At 36.3% G+C, this 25,355-nt stretch overlaps 1 protein-coding gene and 1 pseudogene across 14 annotated transcripts in view; one reads left to right on the top strand and one right to left on the bottom strand.

Moving 5' to 3' along the window:
• The window catches only part of LOC113912299 (nucleoporin SEH1), a 175,844-nt gene that overhangs the window by 80,440 nt on the left and 70,049 nt on the right, over positions 1-25,355 (top strand). For 11 of the 14 annotated variants that reach the window (XR_003516796.2, XM_027575271.2, XM_027575270.2 and 8 more), the window contains 8 exons: positions 6,169-6,529; positions 6,931-7,074; positions 12,701-12,765; positions 13,246-13,455; positions 15,620-15,746; positions 17,049-17,167; positions 23,790-24,615; positions 24,703-24,829. Coding sequence is in view for 11 of the 14 variants with exons in the window: in XM_027575271.2 (XP_027431072.2) it covers positions 6,169-6,529; positions 6,931-7,074; positions 12,701-12,765; positions 13,246-13,455; positions 15,620-15,746; positions 17,049-17,167; positions 23,790-24,615; positions 24,703-24,829 (1,979 nt within the window). In the remaining 3 variants the exon portion in view is untranslated. Of the gene's footprint in view, positions 1-6,168; positions 6,530-6,930; positions 7,075-12,700; positions 12,766-13,245; positions 13,456-15,619; positions 15,747-17,048; positions 17,168-19,041; positions 19,066-23,789; positions 24,616-24,702; positions 24,830-25,355 lie in introns of those variants that run through there. The other 3 variants (XM_027575278.1, XR_003516797.1, XR_003516798.1) reach the window with 3 other exon arrangements.
• LOC113912300 lies at positions 17,988-18,395 on the bottom strand (annotated as a pseudogene).

The following is a 25,355-nucleotide window of genomic DNA, read 5'->3' as shown; positions in this document are numbered from 1 at the left end:
GTTTTCTTCTAGGAGTCTTACGGTTTCAGGACTTATATTTAGGACTTTAATTCATTTTGAGTTTATTTTTGTATATGGTGAAAGAAAGTGGTCCAGTTTCATTCTTTTGCATGTAGCTGTCTAGTTTTTCCGGCACTGTTTTTTGAAGAGATTGTTTTTCCCTGTTGTATATTCTTGCCTCTTTTGTCATAGATTAATTGACCATGTAAATGTGGGTTATTTCTTGACTTTCTATTCTGTTCCATTGATCTCTGTGTCTACTTTTGTGCCAGTACCATAACTGGTTTTTTTTTTTATGATTTTTTTTTAAGTATTCTCGACACCTAATGTGGGGTTTGAATTCACAACCCCAAGATCAAGAGTTGCGTGCTTCACCTATTGAGACGGCCAGGCACCCATAACTGTTTTGATTACTATTGCTTTTTGTTCTTCTTTCTCAAGATTGCTTTGGCTATTTGGAGTCTTTTGTGGTTCCAAACAGATTTTAGGATTATTTGTTCTAGTTCTGTGAAAAATATTATTGATATTTTAATGGGTCTTGCATTAAATCTGTGGATTGCTTCGGGTAGTATGGAAATTTTAGCAGTATTTTCCCAATCCATGAACATGGTTTTATCTTTCCATTTATTTGAGTCGTCTTCAGTTTCTTTCATTGGTGTCTTACAGTTTTCAAAGTATAGATCTTTTACCTCCTTGGTTAAATTTATTCCTAGGTATTTTATTCTTTTTGATATTGTAAATAGGATTTAAAAAATTTCTCTTTTTGCTACTTCATTATTAGTGTACAGAAACACAACAGATTTCTGTATATTAATTTTATATCCTACAACTTTACTCAGTTTTTTGGTGGGATCTTAGGGTTTTTTATCTGTGGTATTATGTCGTGTGCAAATAGTGACAGTTTTGTTTCTTTTTTCAATTTGGATGCCTTTTATTTGATTTCTTGTCTGATTGCTGGGCTAGGACTTCCAATACTATGTTGAATAAAAGTGGTGAGAGTGGACATCCTTGTCTTTTCCTGATCTTAGAGGAAAAACTTTCAGCTTTTCACCATTGAATATGATTTGCTTTGGGGTTTGTCATACATGGCCTTTATTATATTGAGGTGTTCCCTCTAAACCCACTTTTGGAGTTTTTATCGTAAATGGATATTGAATTATGTCAAATATTTTTTCTGTATCTGTTGAAATGATCATATGATTTTTAGCCTTCACATTTTGGTAATTATGTTGATTGTTGTATGAATATTGAACCATCCTTGCATACCTGGAATAAATACCACCTGATCATAGTAAATGATCCTTTTAATGGGTTGTTGAATTTGCTTTGCTAATATTTTAGGGGATTTTTGTATCTGTGTTTATCAGGGATATGGTCTATAATTTTGGTGTCAGGTTGATATTGGTCTTGTGGAATGAATTTGGAAGCATTACTTCTGCTTTTGAAACAGTTTAGGAAGAATAGGTGTTAACTCTTGTTTACATGTTTGGTAGAAATCACCAGCGAAGCCATCTGGTCTAGGATTTTTGTTTGTTGGTAGTTTTTTGATTACTGATTAATTTGTTAGTAGTAACCAGTCTGTTTAGATTTTCTATTTCTTCCTGATTCAGTCTTGGAAGATTGTATGTTTCTAGAAATTAATTCATTTCTTCCAGGTTGTCCAGTTTATTGGGTTATAATTTTTCATAGTATTCTCTTACAATCCTTTGTACTTCTGTGGTGTTGGTTGTCTTTTCTTCTTTTGTTTCTAATATTATTTATTTGAGTTCTGTCTCTATCTTGATAAGCCTCTCTAAAGGTTTGTCAGTTTTATCTTTTCAGAGAACCAACTCTTAGTTTCATTGATCTTATCTATTGTTTTTTTTTTTAAATCTCTGTTTCACTCTGGTTCTTTTTAATCTTTGCTAGTATTCTATATGAAAAATAGTTGTCTGTTTTTAAATTGCATTACCTTGTTTCCTTATCTTTTTTTCTGTTGGAATATTCATATTTTAACTATTGTTTTTATAAGCTTTCTCTGTTAAAGAGATATTTTGATTCTTACACATTTCACTTATTTATTTACTTATTTGGCTCAAAGAGTAGAAATTTACTTTCTTACACTTCTAGAAAAGTCAGAGATTGAGGTTTCAGCAGCGTTGGTTTCTCCTTGTACTTCTCTCTTTGCCTTATAGATGGCCTTTTTCTCCCTGTGTCTTCAGATGGCCTTCCCTCTCCCGGTCCTTATGCATTTTAGGCTTTAATGTTTGTATTTGTTTCCTAGGGCTGCAGGAACAAATTACCAACATTAGGTAGCCTTCAACAATAGAAATTTATTCTCACAGCTCTAGAAGCCAAAAGTTGTAAATTCAAGGTATTGGAAGGGCTAAGCTCCCTCCAAAGGCTCCTTTCTTGCCTCTTCCAGCATCTGGTAGCTCTTGGTTGTCCTTAGCTTGTGGCAGTATCATTTGAATATTTGCCTCCATCTTCACATGGCCTTTTTTCTCAGTGTCTCTGTGTCCTGCTAAATCTTTTTTCTCTTATAAGGACATTGCTCATTGGGTTAAAGGCCCATTTCAAAATCCAGGATGATTTTATTTCATGATCCTTAACTTACTTACACTTGCAAAGACCCTGTTTCCAAATAAGGTCACAATTTACAGGACCTGGGATTACGACTGGGAAATTTTTAACCCACGAGAGTGTTAATACATAGATGTTATCTACTAAAGAGTATAAAACTATTCATTGGTATTTTCTCCTAGCACTTTGCATTTAAATGTTTAAGCCACCTGGGATTTATTTTGATCTAAGGTAGGATGTAAGTATTTTTTGTATAACATTATTGGCAGATCACTCAGTTAATAAGGGCTGACACTAGGGGGCACCTGGGTGGCTCAGTTGGTTAAGCAACTGCCTTCGGCTCAGGTCATGATCCTGGAGTCCTGGGATCGAGTCCCGCATCGGGCTCCCTGCTCAGCGGGGAGTCTGCTTCTCCCTCTGACCCTCCCCCCTCTCATGATCTCTCTCTCTCTCTCTGTCTCCTTCTCTCTCTCAAATAAATAAAATCTTTAAAAAAAAATAAGTGCTGACACTAGGATTTAAACCTATGACTTTTTTTTTTCCCCCAAAGTCAGCATCTTTTCTTTTATGTAGAACTACCTGCTTTTAGTATTTTAACTTTAAAGAACTTTGCCTGTAAGGCTGTTTTTGTCATCATACATCTCATAACAGAAAAACTACTCTTAAACGCTTTATTGGCACTTGAAATTATGATGGTAGCTGAATGTCTGAAAAGAGTTTTCTAGGCTCTTGGGCACTTTTTCAGCAGTTGTTATTCTAGGAAAGAATAAGAAATGCCAATTGGGAAAGTATGTTGGAGAGCTTGGTTTTGAGATGCTGGCTTAATTTGCCATGTCTGATGCTGTTGTTGTTGAACAGCTCATGGGCATCTGTAGTATATGCTGTTTTACTCCTGTTAAAAGGTATTTTGGTTTTTTTTTTTTTCTTCAAATTTGTATTTAAATTCTAGCTAGCTAACATATAGTGCAATATTGGTTTCAGGAGTAGAATGCAGTGATTCATCACTTACATATAACACCCAGCGCTCATCATAACAAGTGCCCTCCTTAATGCCCATCACCCATTTAGCCCATCCCCAACCCACCTCCCTCCAGCAACCCTGTTTTTACTCTATCGTTACGAGGCTTTTATGGGGGGCGCCTGGGTGGCTCAGTCGGTTAAGTGTCTGCCTTTGGTTCAGGTCATGATCCCAGGGTCCTGGGATCTAGCCCCGCATCAGGCTCCCTGTTCAGAGGGAAGCCTGCTTTCTCCCTCTCCCACTCCCCCTGCTTGGGTTCCCTCTCTCACTGTATGTCTCTCTCTGTCAAATAAGTAAATAAAATCTTTAAAAAAAAAAAAAGCTCTTATGGTTTGCTTCTCTCTCTCTCTTTCCCTATTCTCATATGTTCATCTGTTTTGTTTCCTAAATTCCACATATGGGTGAAATCATATGGTATTTGTCTTTCTCTGACTTATTTTACTTAGCATAATAATACTCTGGCTTCATCCATGTCATTGCAAATGGCAAGATTTCATTCTTTTTGATGGCTGAGTATTTATTATTCCAGTGTGTATGTGTGTGTGTATATAAATAATATATATATGTACCACATCTTCTTTATCCATTTATCCATGTAGATGGACACTTGAGCTCTTTCCATAGTTTGGCTATTGTTGATAATGCTGCTATAAATATTGGGTGCATGTACCCCTTTGAATCTGTATTTTTGTGTCCTTTGGGTAAATACCTAGTAGTGCAATTGCTGGGTTGTAGGGTAGTTCTATTTTTAACATTTTTTTTCAAAGATTTTATTTATTTTGAGAGAGAGGGTGAGCGGGGGGGGGAGGGGGCAGAGGCAGAGGGTAAGAGAGAATCTCAAGCAGACTTCATGCTGAGCATGGAGCCTGATGAGGGGCTTAATCCCACAACCGTGAGATTGTGACCTGAGCCAGAATCAAGAGTGGGGCTTAACTGACTGAGCCACTCAAGCGCCCCACTATTTTAACTTTTTGAGGAACCTCCATACTGTTTTCCAGAGTGGCTGCACCAGTTTGCATTCCCATCAACAGTGTAAGAGGGTTCCCCTTTCTCCGCATCCTTGCCAACATCTGTTGTCTCCTATGTTGTTAATTTGAGCCATTCTGACAGGTGTGAGGTGGTATCTCATCTTGGTTCTTATTTGTATTTCCCTGATGATGAGTAATGTTGAGTATCTTTTCATTTGTCTGTTAGCCATCTGGATGGCTTCTTTGGAAAAATGTCTATTCATGTCTTCTGCCCATTATTTGGTTTTTGGGTGTTGAGTTGGTAAGTTCTTTATAGATTTTGGATACTAGCCCTTTATTAGGTATGTCGTTTGCAAATATCTTCTCCCATTCTGTAGGCTGCCCTTTAGTTTTGTTGACTGTTTCCTTTGCTGTGCAGAAGCTTTCTATCTCGATGAAGTCCCAGTAGTTCATTTTTGCTTTTGTTTCCTTTGCCTCAGGAGACATGTCTAGTGAGAATTTGCTACGGCTGAGGTCGGCGATGTCGCTGCTTATGTTCTCCTCTAGGAGTTTGATGGTTTCCTTTTTCACATTTAGGTCTTTCATCCATCTTGAATTTATTTTTATGTGTGGTTGTAAGAAAGTGGTCCAGTTTCATTCTTTTGCGTGTTGCCTCTCCAGTTTTCCCAACACCATTTGTTGAAGAGACTGTCTTTTTTTCCATTGGATATTCTTTCCTGCTTTGTTGAAGATTAGTTAACCATATAGTTGTGGGGTCCATTTCTGGCTTTTCTGTTCTGTTCCATTGATCTATGCGTCTTTTTTTGTGCTAGGACCATACTGTTTTGGATGACTACAGCTTTGTAATATAGCTTGAAGTCTGGAATTGTGATGCCTCCAGATTTGCTTTTCTTTTCAGGATTGCTTTGGCTACTTGGGGGTCTTTTGTGGTTCCATATAAATTTTAGGATCATTTGTTCTAGCTCTGTGAAAAATGCTGGTGATCTTTTGATAGGGATTGCATTAAGTATATAGATTGCATTGGGTAGTATAGACATCTTAACATGTTTGTTTCTTCCAGCTCATGAGCATGGAATGCCTTTTCCATTTCTTTGTGTCCTCTTCAATTTATTTCATAAGTGTTCTATAGTTTTCAGAGTACAGATCTTTTACTTTTACCTCTTTGGTTAGGTTTATTCCTAGGTATCTTATGGTTTTTTGGTGTAATAGTAAATGGGATCAATTCTAAAAAGTATTAATATATCTGTTTTCAAGAGATGTTAGTCATACTAATTTTATGAGTTAGGTTACATTAACGGACTTGCCATCCTTGTAGAGAGTTTTAGTGGTAATTACAAAAGTTAAACTGACATTTCTTACATCCTGTAATAAAATGAACATGTTGGACCCACTTTTGATATCTGAATCTGTTGATAAATGTTTGCAATGACCACATTATGAATTTTGGTTTTGGTATATTGCTTAAAATTGGTTCATATATAGTCTAAAAGAGTAGAGTGAATATAGTCGGATGCTTTATATAATAATCATTTATGTCTACTACATCATTTTTTCCCATAAAGTTTCAGAATAAGTTACGAAAAACAAAACTTATGGCTGCTCTGTTATGCATTTTTAAAGGAAAGCACAAGAGAAGAAGTTCCTGTGAAGACTATCCAGGCTACTAATGTGAAACTTAACCCTGTTTATTTTCATGACACAAATGCCAGTAAAGGTGATTTTGACTTAATGGACCCTTTGAAACTGGAGGCCGGGTCTCTTCATCAAAATAAGCATTTGGCATCTGGTGCAGAAAGAGTTTTGCCCATGGATAGATGTTTAGACACTGAAACGCCTAAAGTGTCCATTCAAAAATATGTGGACATAGCATCTTTGAAGCCTATTAGTGACAGTGAAATTAATTCCACTGATAGTCTTCGGTCACCAACTAGTGAAAGGCGAACATGTGAATATTACAAGTCCATTAAAAAGAGTAAAGAGGGTAAGTAGGTTTTTTTAAAAAATAAAAGTAAAGAAATGTATAAAACATTTATACATTTTGAATGGAATATATTTTCAAGTGGAACTTGCCTTATCTTTTGCATTAAAATATTGTGTTTTATGGATTAGAAATTGTATCTTTGTTCACAGATCTAGTGGAAATGTACTACTCTTAGTTTTCTTTTCCTTTTGCCCCTAGTTCTCCATTACAGATTTTTATTGGGTTAAGGCTGGCTTATCCACCATTAGAGAACTTTCATTTTGTGGGAATGGATTTTCTTTTTTCTAACTAGTTTTGGGCAGATTTTAGTACTGTTGATATCTAAGATAAGTCAACTAAGTAAAATTATTAAGCATATCATTTTGTTTCATATGTCATTGGATATTTTTGGAATTTTTTAGAAACAGATCTACCACAAAGTGTTGTCTATCAAAATGAAGAGGGCAGATGGGTCACTGACCTTGCGTATTATACATCTTTTAATAAAGAACAAAATTTAAATATGTCTCTAACTGATGAGATGAATGAAGACTTCAGATCTGGTTGTAAGTGTATTGATAACCACTTCATTGTTTTTGATGGTGTTCTGAGATTACTCTGTATATATTGATTAGCCGCATCGAATCACTTTTGGAGTATACATTTGAACCTTGGAACAATGTGGGGGTTAAGGTGTACCAACTCCTTACGTATTTCAAAATCTTTGTATAACTTTTGACTCCCCAAAATCTTAACTACTGACAGCCTACTCTTTACCAGAAGCCTTAAGCGATAACATAGTCAATTAACACCTATTTTGTATGTTACATGTATTATATACTGTATTCTTATAGTAGGGTGAGCTAGAGAGAAGAAAAAGTTAAGAAAATCATAAGGGAAAAAAAAAAAAAACCCATAAGGGAGAGAATACATTCACAGCACTATCCTGTATTTATAAAAAAAAAATAAATCTCTGTTAAGTGGACCTGTGTAGTTCAAACCTATGTTGTTCAGGGGTCAGCTGTAATATTGAGCTTATCAGTAGTGGTTTATAGGAACAAAGGCTTGAGTTAGTGCTAATCATTGCAGAATGAGCTGAGCCTTTTCCTTAAGGACAGTGAGTCAGACTATCATTCTTTTACATCAGTTTAGAACCTTCATATTGCAGAGTTAAAAGGGGACCTCAGGCTGTACATTCTCACTTTTAAAATTCTGTCCTGAACAAAAGAAATATTATGATAAATGAGCAGTTACAAAATCCAGTCCGTTTTGGAGTAAAACCTAAGAAATGTGGAAACGATGGGAGAAAAGTGACAGAAAAGATAAATTTCAAAGGATGAGAGCATTAGGAATATCAGCTAGGTTTGTTGATTAGCACAATCTCTGACAGTGAAGGGAAAAACCGGTTTCAGTCTGCAGAACAAATTACATTTTGAGCCTTAGTCTATGGAGATGATGTGCCACTGAGGCCTCCAGCGCTGGACACCTCTAAACCTGCAATGAGGAAAGGCATTCAGCGTCCTGTCAAGCCTAGTCTTATTTTTGGTAGGCTCAGAACATGCCACAGTAAGATGTTACTCTAACTACTGTTTGTACTAAGCTCCTCCTAAACATCCAATGATGCGGAAGGTAGAGACAAATAAGGTATTTTTCCAGCCTCTAAGAAATTGTCCATCAGCTAAGGGGGATAAGACAAGAGTAAAACAACCATCAGCATTATAAGAGACATAAACCAAATGGTTTTGGAGTTTAGAGGAAAAATAACTTGCATGAGTGGGTGACAAGGATTTCACATAGGAGGTAGCTTTTGAGGTAAGAGTTTCAACAGGTAAATGTTTGAGGGCATGAGAAATTCCAAATGGATAGGAAACCCAATGAAAGAGAATGAAATGAGGAAGTCTGGGTGTGTTTTGAGAATGGTAAATAGTCCAATGTAGCTAGCATTTATGACAAGATATGGGAAGAGGGGAGTAATAAAAGGTGAAGAGGTGAAGCTGGAGAGGTAGAGTAGGGCCAAGGAGTGGGTTGAGCTTTGACTACCATGTCAGAGTTGAGGCTTGTGTGGTAAGCAAGAGGGAGCCACTAAAGACTTCATTGTCCAACTTCCTTTGTGAGTTGTCTTCTTGCACCGATGGTCAGTTGATTGGGAGATTCCTTAGGATGTTGTAGAAATCTAGGTGTCACGGTGAGAATGAAAAGCAAGTAGATAATGAAAGACCTGGAAATAACATGGTTCGGATTTGGTGACTGGATTTCAGTAGATAGAGTGGCAAGAAAAGATTGAGGTTTGTGGTCTGAGTTACTTGAGAAAATGGCAGTACCGTGAACTGAGATGGGAAAATTAGAAGAAATTGTAGAATTTTGAATGACTATGGTTTGAGGTGGGAAATGTGAGCCAGAAACTGGAAATTAAGTTCAAGATTGCGCAATGATACCTTGATTTAGAAAGAACAAGAGGGTACAGACTGGACAGTGGATATCGACTGTGTCACTTAAAGTCAGTGGTCATGGAATTCTCTTGTGTAACTGGTGGGAGTGTAAAGTGATAGAACCATTTTGGAAACTTGTCTAGCAGGAGCTTTTGGAGGTAAACTTTATGAACTTCATACTTTAGGGTCCCCGGTAATTCTGCACCAGAGTATATATCCAGTGTATAGATGTACTCTTCACCAAAAGACTAAAAATATTTATAGCAGCACTATATGATCAACTCCGAATTAGAAACTCCCAAATTCTCATTAATGGTAGAATGGATTGTGTTTATTCACACATTGGAATGCTATGTAGCAATGGGAATGAATGATGTGTAGCTACTTGTAGCAGTGGGGATGAATTTCACAAGTGTATTGAATGAAATAAGGCAGAGTAAAGGGTACCTGCTATATAAATCTATTTGTATATATTTCAAAATGTATCCTGCTCGTGGAGTAAGAAGTAAGGATACTGGTTACCCTCCGATGGGCATGTAGTAATGGGAAGGAAGCTTGATTGGCCTTTTGAGGATGCTAACAAAGTTCTCTTTCTTGATCTAGGGTGTTGATCTGGCCACACAAATGTGTTCATTGAGTTGTACACATAAATACTTTTCATATGTATATTATGCTTTGGTCAACAATTTTTAAAAATTAGTGATCAGACTGAGAAAAAATACTTGCAATTCATGTTACAGGTTAAGGGCCCATTTTCCTAATGTGTAAATAGTCTAATAAATAGTAAAAGACCAGCTTCTCAGCATAGAATTAGGCAAAAGATATAAACTGACAGTTTAGAGAAAAGGAAATGAAAATGGTCGTTAAATGTTCAAAAAAAGTTCATGGAACTTATTCATGGAAAGAAACAACTCCATGATACTATTTTTCCATTATTTCACTGGCAGTGATCCAGTAGTTTGGTAATAAAACTATGTTGGCAAGAGTGTGAAGGAAATAGGTATTGTAGTATTTATGGCACAGGGTCTAGGTAGAGCACTATTACAGCATCTAGCAAAATTACAGATGTACATACCCCGTAACCATGGGGTTCTGCTGGGAATTTATTCTTCAGATAGGCTTGCAGAAATGGTATGTGATACATATTGTTTATAATAACAAAAGTTTGGAAGCAGTATGGATAAACATAATAGGGGGACTAATTAAATAAGGTATGTCCATACAAGGAAAATACACTGTGGTCATTAAAAAAAGGGAAAGAGGCTCTTTAGGTACTAATATGGGATAATCATGAAAATAAATTGTTTACATTCCAAGACCTAGAAAACCATATGAAATATTCTGACATTTATGTAAAAAGGTGGAGGGGGGGAGGACACACATATTTATAAAGACATATGGTGCAGAAATTTTTTTTTTAAGGGAAAGAAATGGATTGCAGGAATCCCTAGTTACTGAACTAAAAAATCAAATAGATTCAAATCGGGATTTCAGGGGTACTTTATATATTGGTTGCTTTTGAAGATGTGGGATGTAGGGTCAGGGATGATGGGGAGACTTTTCAGTGCCATATTCCCTTTTATGTCTTTGGTTAACTTCTCAAAACTCTTTGTTGAAGCATAATATACATATGTATACCTTTGCATTTTGAGCTACGTAGGTGTGTTACTATTTAAGGAAAAATAAAATAAAAAGTTTAATGAAACCATCCTTGTGGTTAGGGAATGAACAAAGGCCAGGTTGGAAAGGATGAGTGGTGAAGAAATGGGGAAAACGATTATGGAATACTGTGGGGAAAAGTGTGGTGGAAGGAAAGAAAATGAGAGATAGGACACCCTCTGCCCCATTTCTGCCTTGCCCCTCTCTGATAGCTCCATGCATCTGAGTCACTTCTGCTTATGGCCTAGGATTTAAACATGGCTGGGGGGGCTAGGGTGTATGGCCTGCTTCAAAATTTAACAACTAAAACATTCAGGAGATATTTGAAAGGACTATTTCAGATTTGGCAAAGAATTGGGTATAGATTCTTAAAAAAAATGAAGTTCTATTTTCTCATAATTGCTGACTGATTTCTGGTGAGCATACAAGGTAGCAATATTACTGTAGATTTTTCTTTAATTGAAGAATCTGTTAAAGTTCAAAGAAAAAAGTACTTTGGAATGTAATAAAAAGCAGTTGGAACTGTTAGTTAATAGTTTGAAAACATTTGATTTTTAAAAAAAGATTTTATTTATTTGAGAGACAGAGGGAGAGTATAGAGGGTGAGTGAGAAGCAGACTCCCTGCTGAGCAGGCAGCCTGACATGGGCCTTGATCCCTGGACCCTGAGATCATGATGCGATCTGAAGGCAGCCGCTTAACCAACTGAGCCCCAGGAAAACATTCGATATTTAATGCAGTGAAGTAAATTAAGTTTTTCTGGGCTATCTTCTTAGTGGTCTGATTTCCTACCTCCCCTTCCTTGGCTGTTAGATTTGGTTGGTTGATACTGTCACATTTTAGGGCAATGGCTTTTAACACACTTTGAGTCATGGGCACCACAGAGAATCCTCATAGAAAAATTTTTATGTGTAAGATTGTGTTTTTCATGTGATTTTGAGAGTTTCATTGTTCTCCTGATGCCCTTTCATAGACCTCTAGGTTAAGAATGTGTTTATATAAGAAATGGTGGGTTCACAAGGTAAAGAACCCCCACTATCCTAACAAGTAAGGATCTGAGCTATCTCTGGTGTTCTCTTTTTCCTGATGGGAAATATTCTATTTCTATTCTCATTGTGTTTCTCAAGATATTAATGTTGAACTATAAGGGTTTCCAAAAGGGCAGTTTGGATCTGATTAGCTCCTGATGGACTAATGAGTGTGGAGGGACACCTCTCTTGTTTGGGCCATGGTAGACTGTCTCTTCTGGGTTGCATGCAACTTCCTGTTTTAGCCAGTCTCCTAAAGTACCAGGCAGAGGCCCAGAGTAGGTAGCAGGTAGGCAGAGAGCCTGCAGACTTTCTGATTAGTCAGTATGTTTAAAATTCTTTTTGATTCTAATGCCTTGAGCAGGATCATGTGCTTTCTAGTTTGCCACTATCCCACCACTCCCTGTTGTGTCACACCTGGTCCTTTCTGCTCAACCACCTCTGGCCTCTGAGGCATTTTAGTTTGTGGCTTTGGCTTAGAGATTGAAGGTATCCAGGCCCATTCATTTCCCTAAGGTGACCTGAGTTGCTCGGTAGGAACTTTGAGGGCAGATGTTGGAAAACCATTTGTTTTAGTTTATCCAAGCTGTGGGGTTTGCTGGGATGTGGGACTTTCCTTTTTAAAACTGAGACAGGCCTGGGCAAACAGGTGGTTGGGTACCCCAGCAGATCTGTTCACAAGTTTACAGTGACTTACTGTTGTGATGGTTCCAGATAAAATTTCACAGGTATTCATGGGTGAGTGCCTTAAATGAGTTGTGCCAAAATCTTCAAAAGCTAAAATTAATGTGAATCTTTTACAAATAAAAAGCTTACATTGTAAACGCCCTTTAGTAACTTAGGACAAATTAGTAACTGATGAAATCAGTAACAGTAGAGTGTTCATTACCAAAAGTTTGAGAACCAGAGACTTACGTACTTAAAACTGATATATTGGTTGTATGATGAAAGCTTTCATATACTTTTTTCAGTTATTTTCTTTAGTGTTTCATTTTCCTAACTAGCTAAGTTTTAAATATCTGCTAGTTTTTAATTAGGCATTAGTATAATTTAATTATATAAACATTCTTTTTTAAGCTGAAGCACTGGATTTGATTAATCAAGATGAAGAAGAATTTAATAAAGAGCATCAATTTATGCAGGTTTGTATTTTATTGGCATTAACCAAAGTTAAAATTTTAACCTGTATTTTTTCTGGATAGATACATAGTTTGTATAGAATTATATCTTGTTTTCTCATGTTTACACAATTGCTTTTGCATTCTTACTCTCAATTATTAATTAAAGAATAACTGGCCTAGTTATTTTTAATAGGCTTTAAAGATTCGCTTAGAATCACCTTAATTTTTAACAGGCTTTAAAGATTCGCTTAGAATCACCTTAGTAGGCTTTAAAGATCTTTCCATAGTTTTTAACCATGTTTTAAAATGAAGTAATGCTATTTAAACAAATTGAATATGTTCATTACCTTATTATTAGCTGCTTAAGCTTGAATTTGTCCTATTTTTTTTAAATTAAAATGTTTAAATTTTCTTAGTTCAATTTTTTTATTTTTGCTTATTAGAAGAACAGAAAGAAGCCTTGCTGGGGGAAATAAAATGAAACAATAACTTTCTCTCTAGGAAGAAAATATAGATGCCCAGAACACTTCAGCTGCTCTAGGGGATACGTCTTGGGGAACTTCAATTAATTATAGTTTGTTGAGGAAATCACTTAGCACATCAGATTTGGACAAAGATGATGCCAATTATTTACGCCTATCTTTAGGAGAGTTCTTTGCTCAAAGATCTGAAGCTCTTGGTTGCCTTGGTGGTGGTTACAATGTGAAAAGAGTAAGTATAATATGTGCTAGAAGTGGTTGAATTCACCAACCCTTATATTTTGAATGTTATGGTGGTATTAGCTACAGCATAGTATCTTTATAGCAGGGACAGAATAGGGACATGATAGAATTGTGGTAGACAGCTTAGGTTTTATGGTTGGTCAGACCCTGACTCCAGTCCTAGTTCTATCTTTTAACTAACTCTGTGACATGGAACAATTTATTTAACTCATCTATGCCTTAATTTTCCAATTTTTAAAATGGGGTGCTATTTTACAGGGTTTCATAAGAATTAAGTGTGATGAGACACACAAAGCATTTAACAACCAAGAATAACTTGCAACAAGTATTCAATACCTGTTATTGATATTGCTATTGTTCTATCATTGGTTGATGGGAGGAATTCAAAGATTGACTTTTTTAACCTCTTATCTGAAAACATGTTTTGAAATATAGGAAAGTTTTTTGGTTTAATAAGTTGCAACACATGTAAAAATGTGAAAATGTAAGCAATAAGTTGCAACACATGTAAAAATGTGAAAATGTAAGCAAGTAAGTAGTAAGTTCTATGAAGAATGGTGAGGAGTTGCTTTAGCTGTGGTGATCAGGGCGACCTCTGAGAAGATGGCATTGAACTGGGACCTAAATGATGGGAAGGAGGAGGCTGCCAAAAGATCTGGAGGCAGAGTGTTCCCAGCAAAAAGGGACCATCTATGTGGAGGCTTGGAGGTAGAAACTAGAGTGGCATATTGAGGAACAGAAACCAGGCCAGGGGAGCTAATGTAAATGGAGGGAGGGAGAGAGGGTAGGATGGTTCAATGGTAGAAGAAGACCAGGACCAGATCATGAGGGGTCTTTGTAGGACTTGGGTTCATCTGAAATTAATTGGGAAGAAGTGCTTGGAGGCAGGGAGCAACTTTGTCGTGGTGCCGGCCCCATCTCCATGTGTGACATGATGCTACTGTATATGGAACCTGGGTGGAGAGGGGCAGTGAACCAAAAAGAGGAATAGCAGCAGGCAGAGGCTTAGTACATGGGAAGAGATGTGGTGAAGGCCAGAGTCTAGAATGATAGTACAGACACAGAAAAAAATCAAGGATTCAAGATTTCTTTTGGAGGTAGAGTCATAAGGCTTGATAAATTCCATATAGGGAGTTGGATTACTGGAGGGAGTGGTATTAAAACTGGATTTCACTAAATATAATTTGAAATAATAGCCATGGTGTTAGAACTCAAAGTCAATATACAGAACATAAATTTGAAACTGAACTGATTTTGATTCCTTCCATTTCTCTGACTTGTCTATCTGATAACACCTCAGAGCAGTGTTGAAGAGAAGTGATGATGTTGGGGTTCCCTGACACATCCTATCCCTATACATTCCTGTCTGTGCAGTGAATTAAACAATGAAAATAAGTGCTTTGGCGAGACAGATTTTCCTGCCTGGATTGATTGGGGTTTTGACATTATGAGAGAAGTTGAAGAAGAACTTAATTCCTTACTCAACAAAGAAAGCAGTGGATCATGGAAAAATAGATCTATCATTTAGAATTTCTGTTTTGGTTTTAGTTATGAAATGTTACTTGCATTCAAGTTGCTGGATCAAGGGAAGAAATTCCCAGGTGAAGATCTATCGAAAATTGAGTGCATTTAATAAATTTACATTTCAGGTCTATCATGTCAAAGTTGTATAGGAAAGACAAATGAGAATTCCCTGCTCCTTAACACTTTCATCCAAGTGCTCCATACATACCGAATCTTAATACAGATTTTTGAGGATGTATTATATACAATAAATATCCTTATACTTGTAAGTTTTAAGAAGGCAGGACATTTTATCTTTTTTCTCATTGATATGTCACACTGATGATTAACAGTGCTGACACACTAGCTGCTCAGTAATAATTACTGAAGGAACAAAATGTCTTTTCTAGGTGGTTTGAATTTGGATTTCTTAGTAAGAGCAGCTTATTTGACAGTATTAGTTTTGATGATTGAATATAGTTGTAAGGAAATAAAACTAGACTTTTAAAGTTCATCTCTAGTTATTTGAGTTTAAATGAAAAGAACAATTATTTTGTTGATTTAGCTAGGTTACCCATAGTAAGATAAAATAGTCTAGAATTTCTCAGAGCAGTTAAAAATTAAGGAAATAATTCACGTTTATTTTGTAGCCATCATTTGGTTATTTTATTAGATCACCAGAGAAGAGAGAACCTGTTGCTCTCATAAGAAAATCTGATGTATCAAGAAGTAATTTGGAAAAAGAAATGGCTCATCTTAACCATGATACATTTTCAGGTAATGGATTAAATGAGGAGTTTTTAGTAACCTTTTTTTTACCTATAAGTTAGTGGTTATATGATCATTTTCTTATGAGTGAAAATGTATATATTGCTTTGAACTTTTTTCAGTATTACGGATATTCTTCTTCTATAACCCACATTGCCTTTTTAGTTGAAAGTGGAAACAAGATGCCAAAATCCACCTAAATCATTTTGTAAAAAACCAAAGTAAATATAATTTGTTCAAATGGGCTAGTTAATTTTGGCCTGTTGAACTACTGAGTTAGTGAACTGTAGTTATTATTATATTTAGGTATATAGACTTTTGGTTTAAAAGGTATTTTGAGATTTTGACTATGATAGTCTAAGTATGATAAATATCCATGATAAATTTTTTTTTAAGATTTATTTATTTATCTTAGAGAGGGGGCTGGTGAGGGAGTAGAAGGAGAAAGAATCTCCAGCAGACTCCCTGCTGAGCGTGGAGCCTGATGCGGGGCTTGATCTTACAACCTCGAGATCATGACCTGAGCCAAAATCAAGAGTTGGATGCTTAACCAACTGAGCCAACCAGGCGCCCCTCTATGATAAATATTAAAATCAGACTTTCTTGATAATAACATACAATTATTGAACAGCTACTTTTTGTTAGTACAGTGCCTGGTGCTACATATTATAAAATTGTACAAGATATGCTCCAGTCCTTAAAAAGCCTGTATCTAGTAGAGGAGTTGGAATAAAGAAGCTATATATAAAATTAGTTGATTTTCTGTTATTGTAAAGAGAGACTCATTTTTATTTTTATTTTTAGAGAGCGTGCATGCGTGAGCAGTGGGAGGGGCAGAGAGAGAGGGGGAGAGAGAGAATCTCAAGCAGGGCCCACACTCAGTCGGGAGCCTGACACAGGGCTTGATCTCACAACCCTGAGATAACAACCTGAGCTGAAGCCAAGAGTCGGGCGCTCAATGAACTGAGCCACCCAAGTGCCCCAAGAAGTACTAATTTTTGAAATCAGCTTATTGTATATTTGTGAAATGTTTAAAGCTGAAAATATTAAATGAGTTTGTCAGTATTTGAAAGGGAGAGATTAAAATCCACAATCTTCTTCAAAGTTTAACCTTGGCGAAATCAAATTAACAGCACCCTGATCCTTTGTCCTAGTGACCGTACATTTAAATCGTTTTTGTGAAGATGACTTTTAATTGAGGTACAAAGACTCTTCCTTGGCAATTAATCATGTTGAGTGGTCCTTATCCTACAGATTGTTTCTGTGAGACAGTGTATAGATGTAAGTTGAATTATTGTATATTTTCTGCAGGAGACTTAAAAGCACAGCTAAATGAAGGATCAGCTACACTTCAGGCTGAAGAACTGGAGAGTATTTCACAAGTGGATGAAAGTGATGTGACATTAACTGCCAATAACTGCAAAACAGAGGTATCTTGAGCTTTCCATAGAGAAAAACTAAAACTGCATGGTCATAGTTCTTGTATAAGATCAACATAAAGTCACGTGAAAAATGTATGTAGTATAACATTGGTTGTTTTTTTTGGATTCAGTTTTATTATAAATGTCCTTAAGTTTTCAGAAACACTTTAATCAACATATAATAAATATACATGCTAAGTACATACATACTAAACATAATAAGCATACATAAATTTATTTATAAAACAAACTTGCTGTCAGTGAGTTACCACAGCTTACCTGTGTACACCCCCAGATCAAGAAAGAGAACACCACTAGCAGCTCAGAAACCATTTTTTTTTTGCCCCTTCTGAGCACTACTCCTCCTAACCACTATTAATTTTGCCTGTTTTTGAATTTTATTTACAAGAAATCATGTACCATGTATTCTTTCTCTTTGATTTTTTCATGTATTCTTTCTCTTTGATTTTTTTCACTTGTGTTTACTAGATGCAACTATGTTAAGTATAAAAGCAGCTTATTTTCATTACTATATATAGTATTCTATTATATGAATACCCTGCATTTGCTATGCCCATTAGACATGTCCATTGGACATTTGGGGTCTATCTTATGTCAATATGACACTGTGGCTTTATAAGTCTTGTTACCTTATTTTTCTTGTAAAGTATCTTGACTATTCTTGGCCCTTTGCATTTCCACATATGTTTTATTTTATTTTATTTTTTTAACATTCTTATTTTATTGATCCTCTCATGAAAAATCTGCACAACCACCACAGATAAAGCCACTGCAGCATCTTTACTCCTTCTGTTGTCCAATCTCCAGCTCACTTTTTGTCAGCACCATCGTTGGCTTTTGCAGTCCCCCTGACTTTCTTCATTCTGTTCTTGCGTTCCTTTCGCTCTTTTCTTGATGTCTTTTACTTCTCATACAGGCCATGTCTTGCAAGTCTGTGTTTGGGTTCATTTTTCTTTGCATAATCCAAGGAATCATAAATCATGCCAAAGCCGGTTGTCTTGCCACCACCAAAGTGGGTTCTGGATCCAAACACAAATATGACATCTGGTGTGGTCTTGTACATTTTGGCTAGTTTTTCCCGAATTTCTGTCTCAGGTACCATTGCCTTTCTAGGGTGAAGAACATCACTGACCATCTGTTTCCGCTGAAGTAGTTGGTTAGTCATGAACTCTCTGGTCCGGATAGTTACTGTGTCGTTCATGATGGCAGCGAGGCCTCCACATATGTTTTAAAATCAGATTGCCGCCTTCAGCAAACCAACCAGTAGCACTGTTGGGCTTTTAACTGGTGTTCCATTTAATCTTTAGAACAGTCAAATTGACACCTCTAGAGACGCCTGGGTGGCTCAGTCGGTTAAGCATCTACCTTCGGCTCAGGTCATGATCTCAGGGTCCTGGGATCGAGTTCCACATTGGGCTCCCTGCTCAGCGAGGAGCCTGCTTCTCCCTCTGCCTGCCACTCCCCCTGCTTGTGCTTTCTCTCTCTCTCCCTAATAAATAAAATCTTAAAAAAAAAAAATTGACACCTTTATAATTCTGAATCTTGTAATTCATGAAAATTACATATCCTTCCACTTAGGTTATAATTTTTCTCTGTATTTTATGATTTTTTTGTGTGTGTGCAGAGATTATGCACATCTTTTGTAGATTGCTTAATACTACCTTTCTTAGCTTCACTCTTTCTTTTTTTGGCCAAACAGAAATACATGTTTTTTTAAATACTCAACTTATATATAGCAACCATGCTAAATTTATTATTAACTCTAATAATTATCTGTAGGTTCTTTGGATTTTTCTATATATGCAGTTTTATCTTGTGAGAATAACAATAGTTTTGTTCCTTTCTGATTTTGATACCTTCAGTTTCTTTGACTGGCCTACCTTATTACACCTCAGAGCAGTGTTGAAGAGAAGGAATGATGTTGGATTTCCCTGACAGGGTGGGAAAGCTCTTCAGTATTTTATTTTTATTTTTTATTTTTTTTTAATTTTTTTATTGTTATGTTACTCACCATATATTACATCATTAGTTTTTGGTGCAGTGTTCCATGATTCATTGTTTGTTCATAACACCCAGTGCTCCATGCAGAACGTGCCCTCCTCAATACCCATCACCAGGCTAACCCATCCCCCTACCCCCCTCCCCTCTAGAACCCTCAGTTTGTTTTTCAGAGTCCATCATCTCTCATGGTTCAGTATTTTATTTTTAAATTGGATGTGTGCTACTCTGTGGCCAACTAATATTTGACAAAGGAGGAAAGAATATCCAATGGAAAAAAGACAGTCTCTTCAACAAATGGTGTTGGGAAAACTGGAGAGCAACACGCAGAAAAATGAAAGTGGACCACTTCCTTACACCACACGCAAAGATAAATTCAAGTTGGATGAAAGACCTAAATGTGAGACAGGAAACCATCAAACTCCTAGAGGAGAACATAGGCAGCAACATCTCCAACCTCAGCCGTAGCAGCTTCTCACTAGACACATCACCTGAGGCAAGGGAAACAAAAGCAAAAATGAACTATTGGGACTTCATCAAGATAGAGAGCTTTTGTACAGCAAAGGAAACAATCAACAAAACTAAAAGGCAGCCTACAGAATGGGAGAAGATTTTGCAAACGGCGTACCTGATAAAGGGCTAGTATCCAAAATCTGTAAAGAACTATCAAGCTCAACACCCCAAAACCAGATAATCCAGTTAAGAAATGGGCAGAAGACATGAATAGACTTTTTTCCAAAGAAGCCATCCAGATGGCTAACAGACACATGAAAAGATGCTCAGTATCACTCATCATCAGGGAAATACAAATCAAAACCAAGATGAGATACCACCTCACACCTGTCAGAACAGCTAAAACTAAAAACAAAGGAGACAACAGATGTTGGCAGGGATGCAGAGAAAGGGGAACCCTCTTACACTGTTGGTGGGAATGCAAACTGGTGCAGCCACTCTGGAAGACAGTAGAAGTTCTTCAGAAAGTTAAAAATAGAACTACCCTATGACCCAGCAATTGCACTACTAGGTATGTACCCAAAGGATACAAAAATACAGGTTCAAAGGGGCACATGCACCCCAATGTTTCTTTTTTTTTTTTTTTAAAGATTTTGTTTATTTATTTGACAGAGAGAGAGAGACCGCGAGAGAGGCAACACAAGCAGAGGGAGTGGGAGAGGGAGAAGCAGGCTTCCCGCCAAGCAGGGAGCCCGATGCGGGGCTCGATCCCAGGACCCAGGGATCATGACCCGAGCCGAAGGCAGACGCTTAACGACTGAGCCACCCAGGCGCCCCGCACCCCAATGTTTCTAGCAGCATTATCAACAATAGCCAAACTATGGAAAGAGCCCAAGTGTCCACTGACTGATGAATGGATAAAGAAGATGTGACATACATATAAAATAGAACATTACTCAGCCATCAGAAAGAATGAAATTTTGCCATTTACAACAATGTGAACAGAGCTAGCGTGTATTGTGCTAAGCAAAATAAATCAGAGAAAGACAAACACCCTGTGATTTTACTCATATTAGAATTTAAGACACAAAACAGATGAACATGGGGGAAAAAAGAGGCAAAACATAAGAGTCTCTTAACTATAGAGAATAAGCTGGGGGTTGCTGGAGGGAGGTGGGTTGGGGATGGGCTAAATGGATGATGGGCATTAAGGAGGGCACTTGTTATGATGAGCACTGGGTGTTATATGTAAGTGCTGAATTACTGCATTCTACTCCTGAAACCAATATTGTACTGTATGTTAACTAACTAGAATTTTAAATTTGGAAGAAAAAAATAAATTAGATGTGTGCTGTAGGTTTTTATTTATCATCATTTTAAAAATTCCCTTCTGATACTTGTCTGCTACTTTGTTTTGTTTTAACTTGTAAGGTGGTTGAATCTTGTCAAATGCTTTATTGTGTCCGTCAAGCATCAGCTTTCTTTTTTTCTGGTAATGTGGGGAATCACAAGAAATAGTTTTTGAATATTCTGTTCTTCTGTACTTGGAATATACCTATCCTTTTTATAGATCATTGGATTTGGTTTGCTTATGGTCTATTTAGAATGTTATGTCTGTGTGAGTGAGCAGAATGCCTTTTTGATTTCAGTATCAAGGTTTTGATCGTCTCATTTTCTTCTATTTTTCTGAAAGAGTATAAGAATGGTGCTGTTGTTTTTATTTATTTTTTTTAAGATTGGTGCGGTTAGATTTTGGTAGAGTACATTGGTGAAATCCTCAGAGTCTGGAATTTTCTTTAATACTTTTTAATTGCTTATTCAATTTTTTTTAAAGATTTTATTAATTTGAGAGAGAGAGTACGCACAAGTGCATGAGCGGGGTGAAGGGCAGAGGGAAAGGGAGAGGAACAAGCAGACTCCCTACTGAGCATGGACCCTGATGCGGGGCTCAATCCCAGGACCCCAAGATCATGACCTGACCTGAAGTCAGACACTTAACCGACTGAGCCACCCAGGTGCCCCTCAGTTTCTTTAATAGTTACAGGACTATTCTGATCTTTAAAACTTGTGTCAGTTTTAGTAAATTGTAGTTTCCTAGGAATTATAACCTTTCATCTAAACTTGAAAATATATCACTCCATATAAATTGACAAATATTGACCATAATATCCTCTTGTGATTAATATTTTAGGTTCTTAAGGAATGTCTTCTTTGTTATATATATTGGCTCTTTTCCCTCTGTTTTTTCTTAGTCATTCTTACCAGGTATTTCTCAGTTTTATTCATTAATTTTATTCTCTGTTTTCTATTCAGATTTTTTGGTCTTTATTTCCTTCCTTGTATTTTCTGGGGATTTAACTTGTTTTTCTAACTTCTGGAGATGAATGTTTAGCTTAATTTTTCTGCCTTTCTGCTTTTCTTACATAAACATCTAATGGTATAAATTTCCCTGAAAGCAGGGATTTTGTTGCATCCGTACTATTTTTTACATCAGATATGTTTTGATATGTCATACTGTGTCTTTATTACTCCATTTAATGTGTGTTCTAATTTCTCTGGTCCATTTTGTTTTGCAAGTGTATTGCGCAATTTCCAAACATTTAGGGGTTTTCCAGATTTTAAAATATTGATTCTAGGCCTTTGAAATTTGCTGAAACGTGATATATGGCTCAGCATTTGTTCCATTTTTGAACATATTTTCTGTGCACATAACAGGAATGTCTGTGGTGTGATCTTTGGTTGCTCTCTTCTGTATATTTTATTTAGGTAAATTTTATTAAATCATAGTAATGAAACTATCCTTAAAATTATTGTACTTGTTCTTTCAGTTACTTTAGATATTAAAATCTCACTATGATTATGGATGTGTCTGTTATTCACTGTGAGTCTGGCAGTATTTGCTTTAAAAATTTTGAAGCTGTGTTTTTAGGTACATACAAATTAGAATTGTTCTCTCTGGTGAATCAGACCTTCTGTCATTGTGTATGACTGCCTTTGTTTGCAGTTATGCTTTATGCCTTAAGTCTAGTCTGATATTAACATAGGTAGCACCAGCTTTCTTTCTTTCTTGTTTATTGAGTGTTTGCATGTTAGATCTTTTTCTGTTTTGCTTTTAACCTTTTATAGGAAAAGTCACTGAAATAATTTGAGGCCATGGGAGATTTAATCTTCCAGACAGGATTTATGTTTGCTTCTGACATGAATGAGGAACACTAGCAAGATATAAATAGGAACCATGGGTAAATAACTGAAATGGAACCAACAGCAAAGAAACATAAACCTATTTAATATTAAAAAATGCAAGTTAAGACTTCGGTCTCCGGTAATAGCAGACTAAGCAATGCAAACCAACTTTGCCTGACAACAGTTAGAACTGGATAACATATCCAGAAGCATCTCTTAGAAGGTACTGGAGAGCTAAAAAAGGAGCAAAAAACTATTGGGCCAAAATCCAAGAGAAGAAAGAATCCCAGTACTGAGAATGCTCTTCCCTGTGGATACCTGACGCTTCAAGAAGATGCTGTGGATAAGATTTTAAGAAGAAACTCAACAAAGTTGTTCTTATGGGAGTGAGGGTATAAAAACAGAATTCAGTGCCTACCAATGATGAGAGGTAGGGAGTAGCCGTGGTAAACAACTGTGCTTTAGGATGAGACCACAAAGGGTTACACACCCTAGGATAAAAGGCAAACCAAAATTAGGCTGGCCCTCATAAGGACTGAGGGCCAGCTCCAATCAGCTCAATCCCAGTACCTGGATCAAAGTGATCTGACACTACTGGTGTTCCTCATTTCTAACAACTGAATGAAATTACCAAGGATTATATTTGGAATTACAGTGGCTCAATGGTTTCTCAATCCCAGTATCTTAATGTTTTGTTTTAAATTACTGTCTGGTTCAGTTTTGACACCTCCTTAGCATCTCTTTAACTCCTGAAGATTTTTTAAAAAATAATTGATAATCCAATTTTGTGAGTAACCCAGTACTCTGTAATTAAAGTTGATAACAACTGTCTTTTTTTTAATTAGGGCATTTAATTGGTATACCATTAATTTCTAGCTGCTGTTAAATTTTATGTAACATCTAAAGATTAAACTAATATGTACATGTCCATGAAACTGAGATAAATTTATCTGATGTGAATTTTTCTCCTTTCTAGGACAGTTTCTTCATGAGTAGCAAACCCCGAAGATACAAAAGCAAGCCACCTACTGATGGTGATTCTGTACTTAGGATAAGCACCATTGCTTCAGCCATTGCAGATGCATCACTAAGTACTGATCCTTCCCAACTTGCTGCCATGATCAAGGCACTTTCAAATAAAACCAGAGAGAAGACTTTTCAGGAAGATAATAAACAAAAGGACTATTCCACTGTGCCTCATTTCTTGCCTAATGATACAGAAAAAAATAATGGATCCAGCATGTTTGATATGGAGAAATACCTTAAAAAAACAGAAGTCAATAGATATGAAGGTGGACTGGAAAACTTTTCAAGAGCTGCTACATCTGATCGGTGGGATTTATCTTTGCCAAAACAGTTTACACGAGACAGCCATACAGTGGACTTAGGTGCTGCTAGTATAAGTATAAGGGAACCAGAAGAAAATACAGCATTTACTTTTTATGGTGAAAATGGAGAGAGCAAGAATCAAGAATCATTTAGAACAAACTGTCCAAATTCAATTCTTACAAATAGAAAAGAGAATGAAAGTACAATTGTTGATGTGAAGACGTATCCTATTGACAACAAATTACCAGATATTAGTAACTGCAAAACAGCCACCTCAGTATCCACTCCAACATCTAATAGTTATTCATTAGTAAGGAACCCCAGGATAGCATCTGTTTGGCTGTTAGGAGAGTGTGAAGAAATAACAAATAATAGAGAAAATCAGAGGCAAAATGAGTGTGTTAGTGAAGCAAGCAATGGTGAAAAACATGTGACTTTTGGAAAACATTCCATAATTACGCCTAAAAACGTTGGTAAGTGTTGAAGTAATTGGTCACATTCACAAAATTACAAGTGATTTTTGTTGTTGTTCTCATTGAAAAATAACACCTTTCTGATAGATTTGAAAAATCACTCTCCTGAGCATGGTGGACATGGCTCAGAGGATGACCAGGATAGCTTCAGACCTTCCTCTTCTCCACTGAGTCATTCTTCTCCTAGTGAAATTTCTGGAACAAGTTTATCAGGGTAGGTGCTTACCTTTTTTTTTTTTTTTCTTTTTCTTTAATAATAAAAATATGTGTTGTATAAGAAAATTGGAAAAAGTGTAAAGAAAAATAATCATTTATAGGTTCATTTCTCAAAGGTAACCATTGTAAATATTTTGTGAATTTGTTTCAAGCCATTTTTCTGTGCAAGTTTTATACTTTGCTGTTCTCACTTATTATAATGATTCTTTGTATTTAAGAGAAAATTAGTCTGCACAGTGAATCAGCCATGGATTATTTGATGCCTCTGGTGGATAATGGGAGATACTATATTTTACTATATTTTGTCATTTTATTTTTTGTTTTGCCATTTTAATGATACTGAGATGAACAACTTTGCCTATAAAATTTTTTTTCTGTGTTTTGACTATTTCCTAAGGATAGATAAGTAGAAGTGAAATTCCCAACTCAGGAAATTATTAGCAAATTATTTTCTAAATAAGTCTTAAAGACTTGAGTTCTTACCATCAGTGTATGATGAGAGTATCCATCTCACTGTTTTCTTA

This window comes from Zalophus californianus, chromosome 14 (assembly GCF_009762305.2).
Source record: "Zalophus californianus isolate mZalCal1 chromosome 14, mZalCal1.pri.v2, whole genome shotgun sequence".
Classification (NCBI taxonomy): domain Eukaryota; kingdom Metazoa; phylum Chordata; class Mammalia; order Carnivora; family Otariidae; genus Zalophus; species Zalophus californianus.
This window is presented reverse-complemented; position numbering and strand designations above follow the sequence as displayed.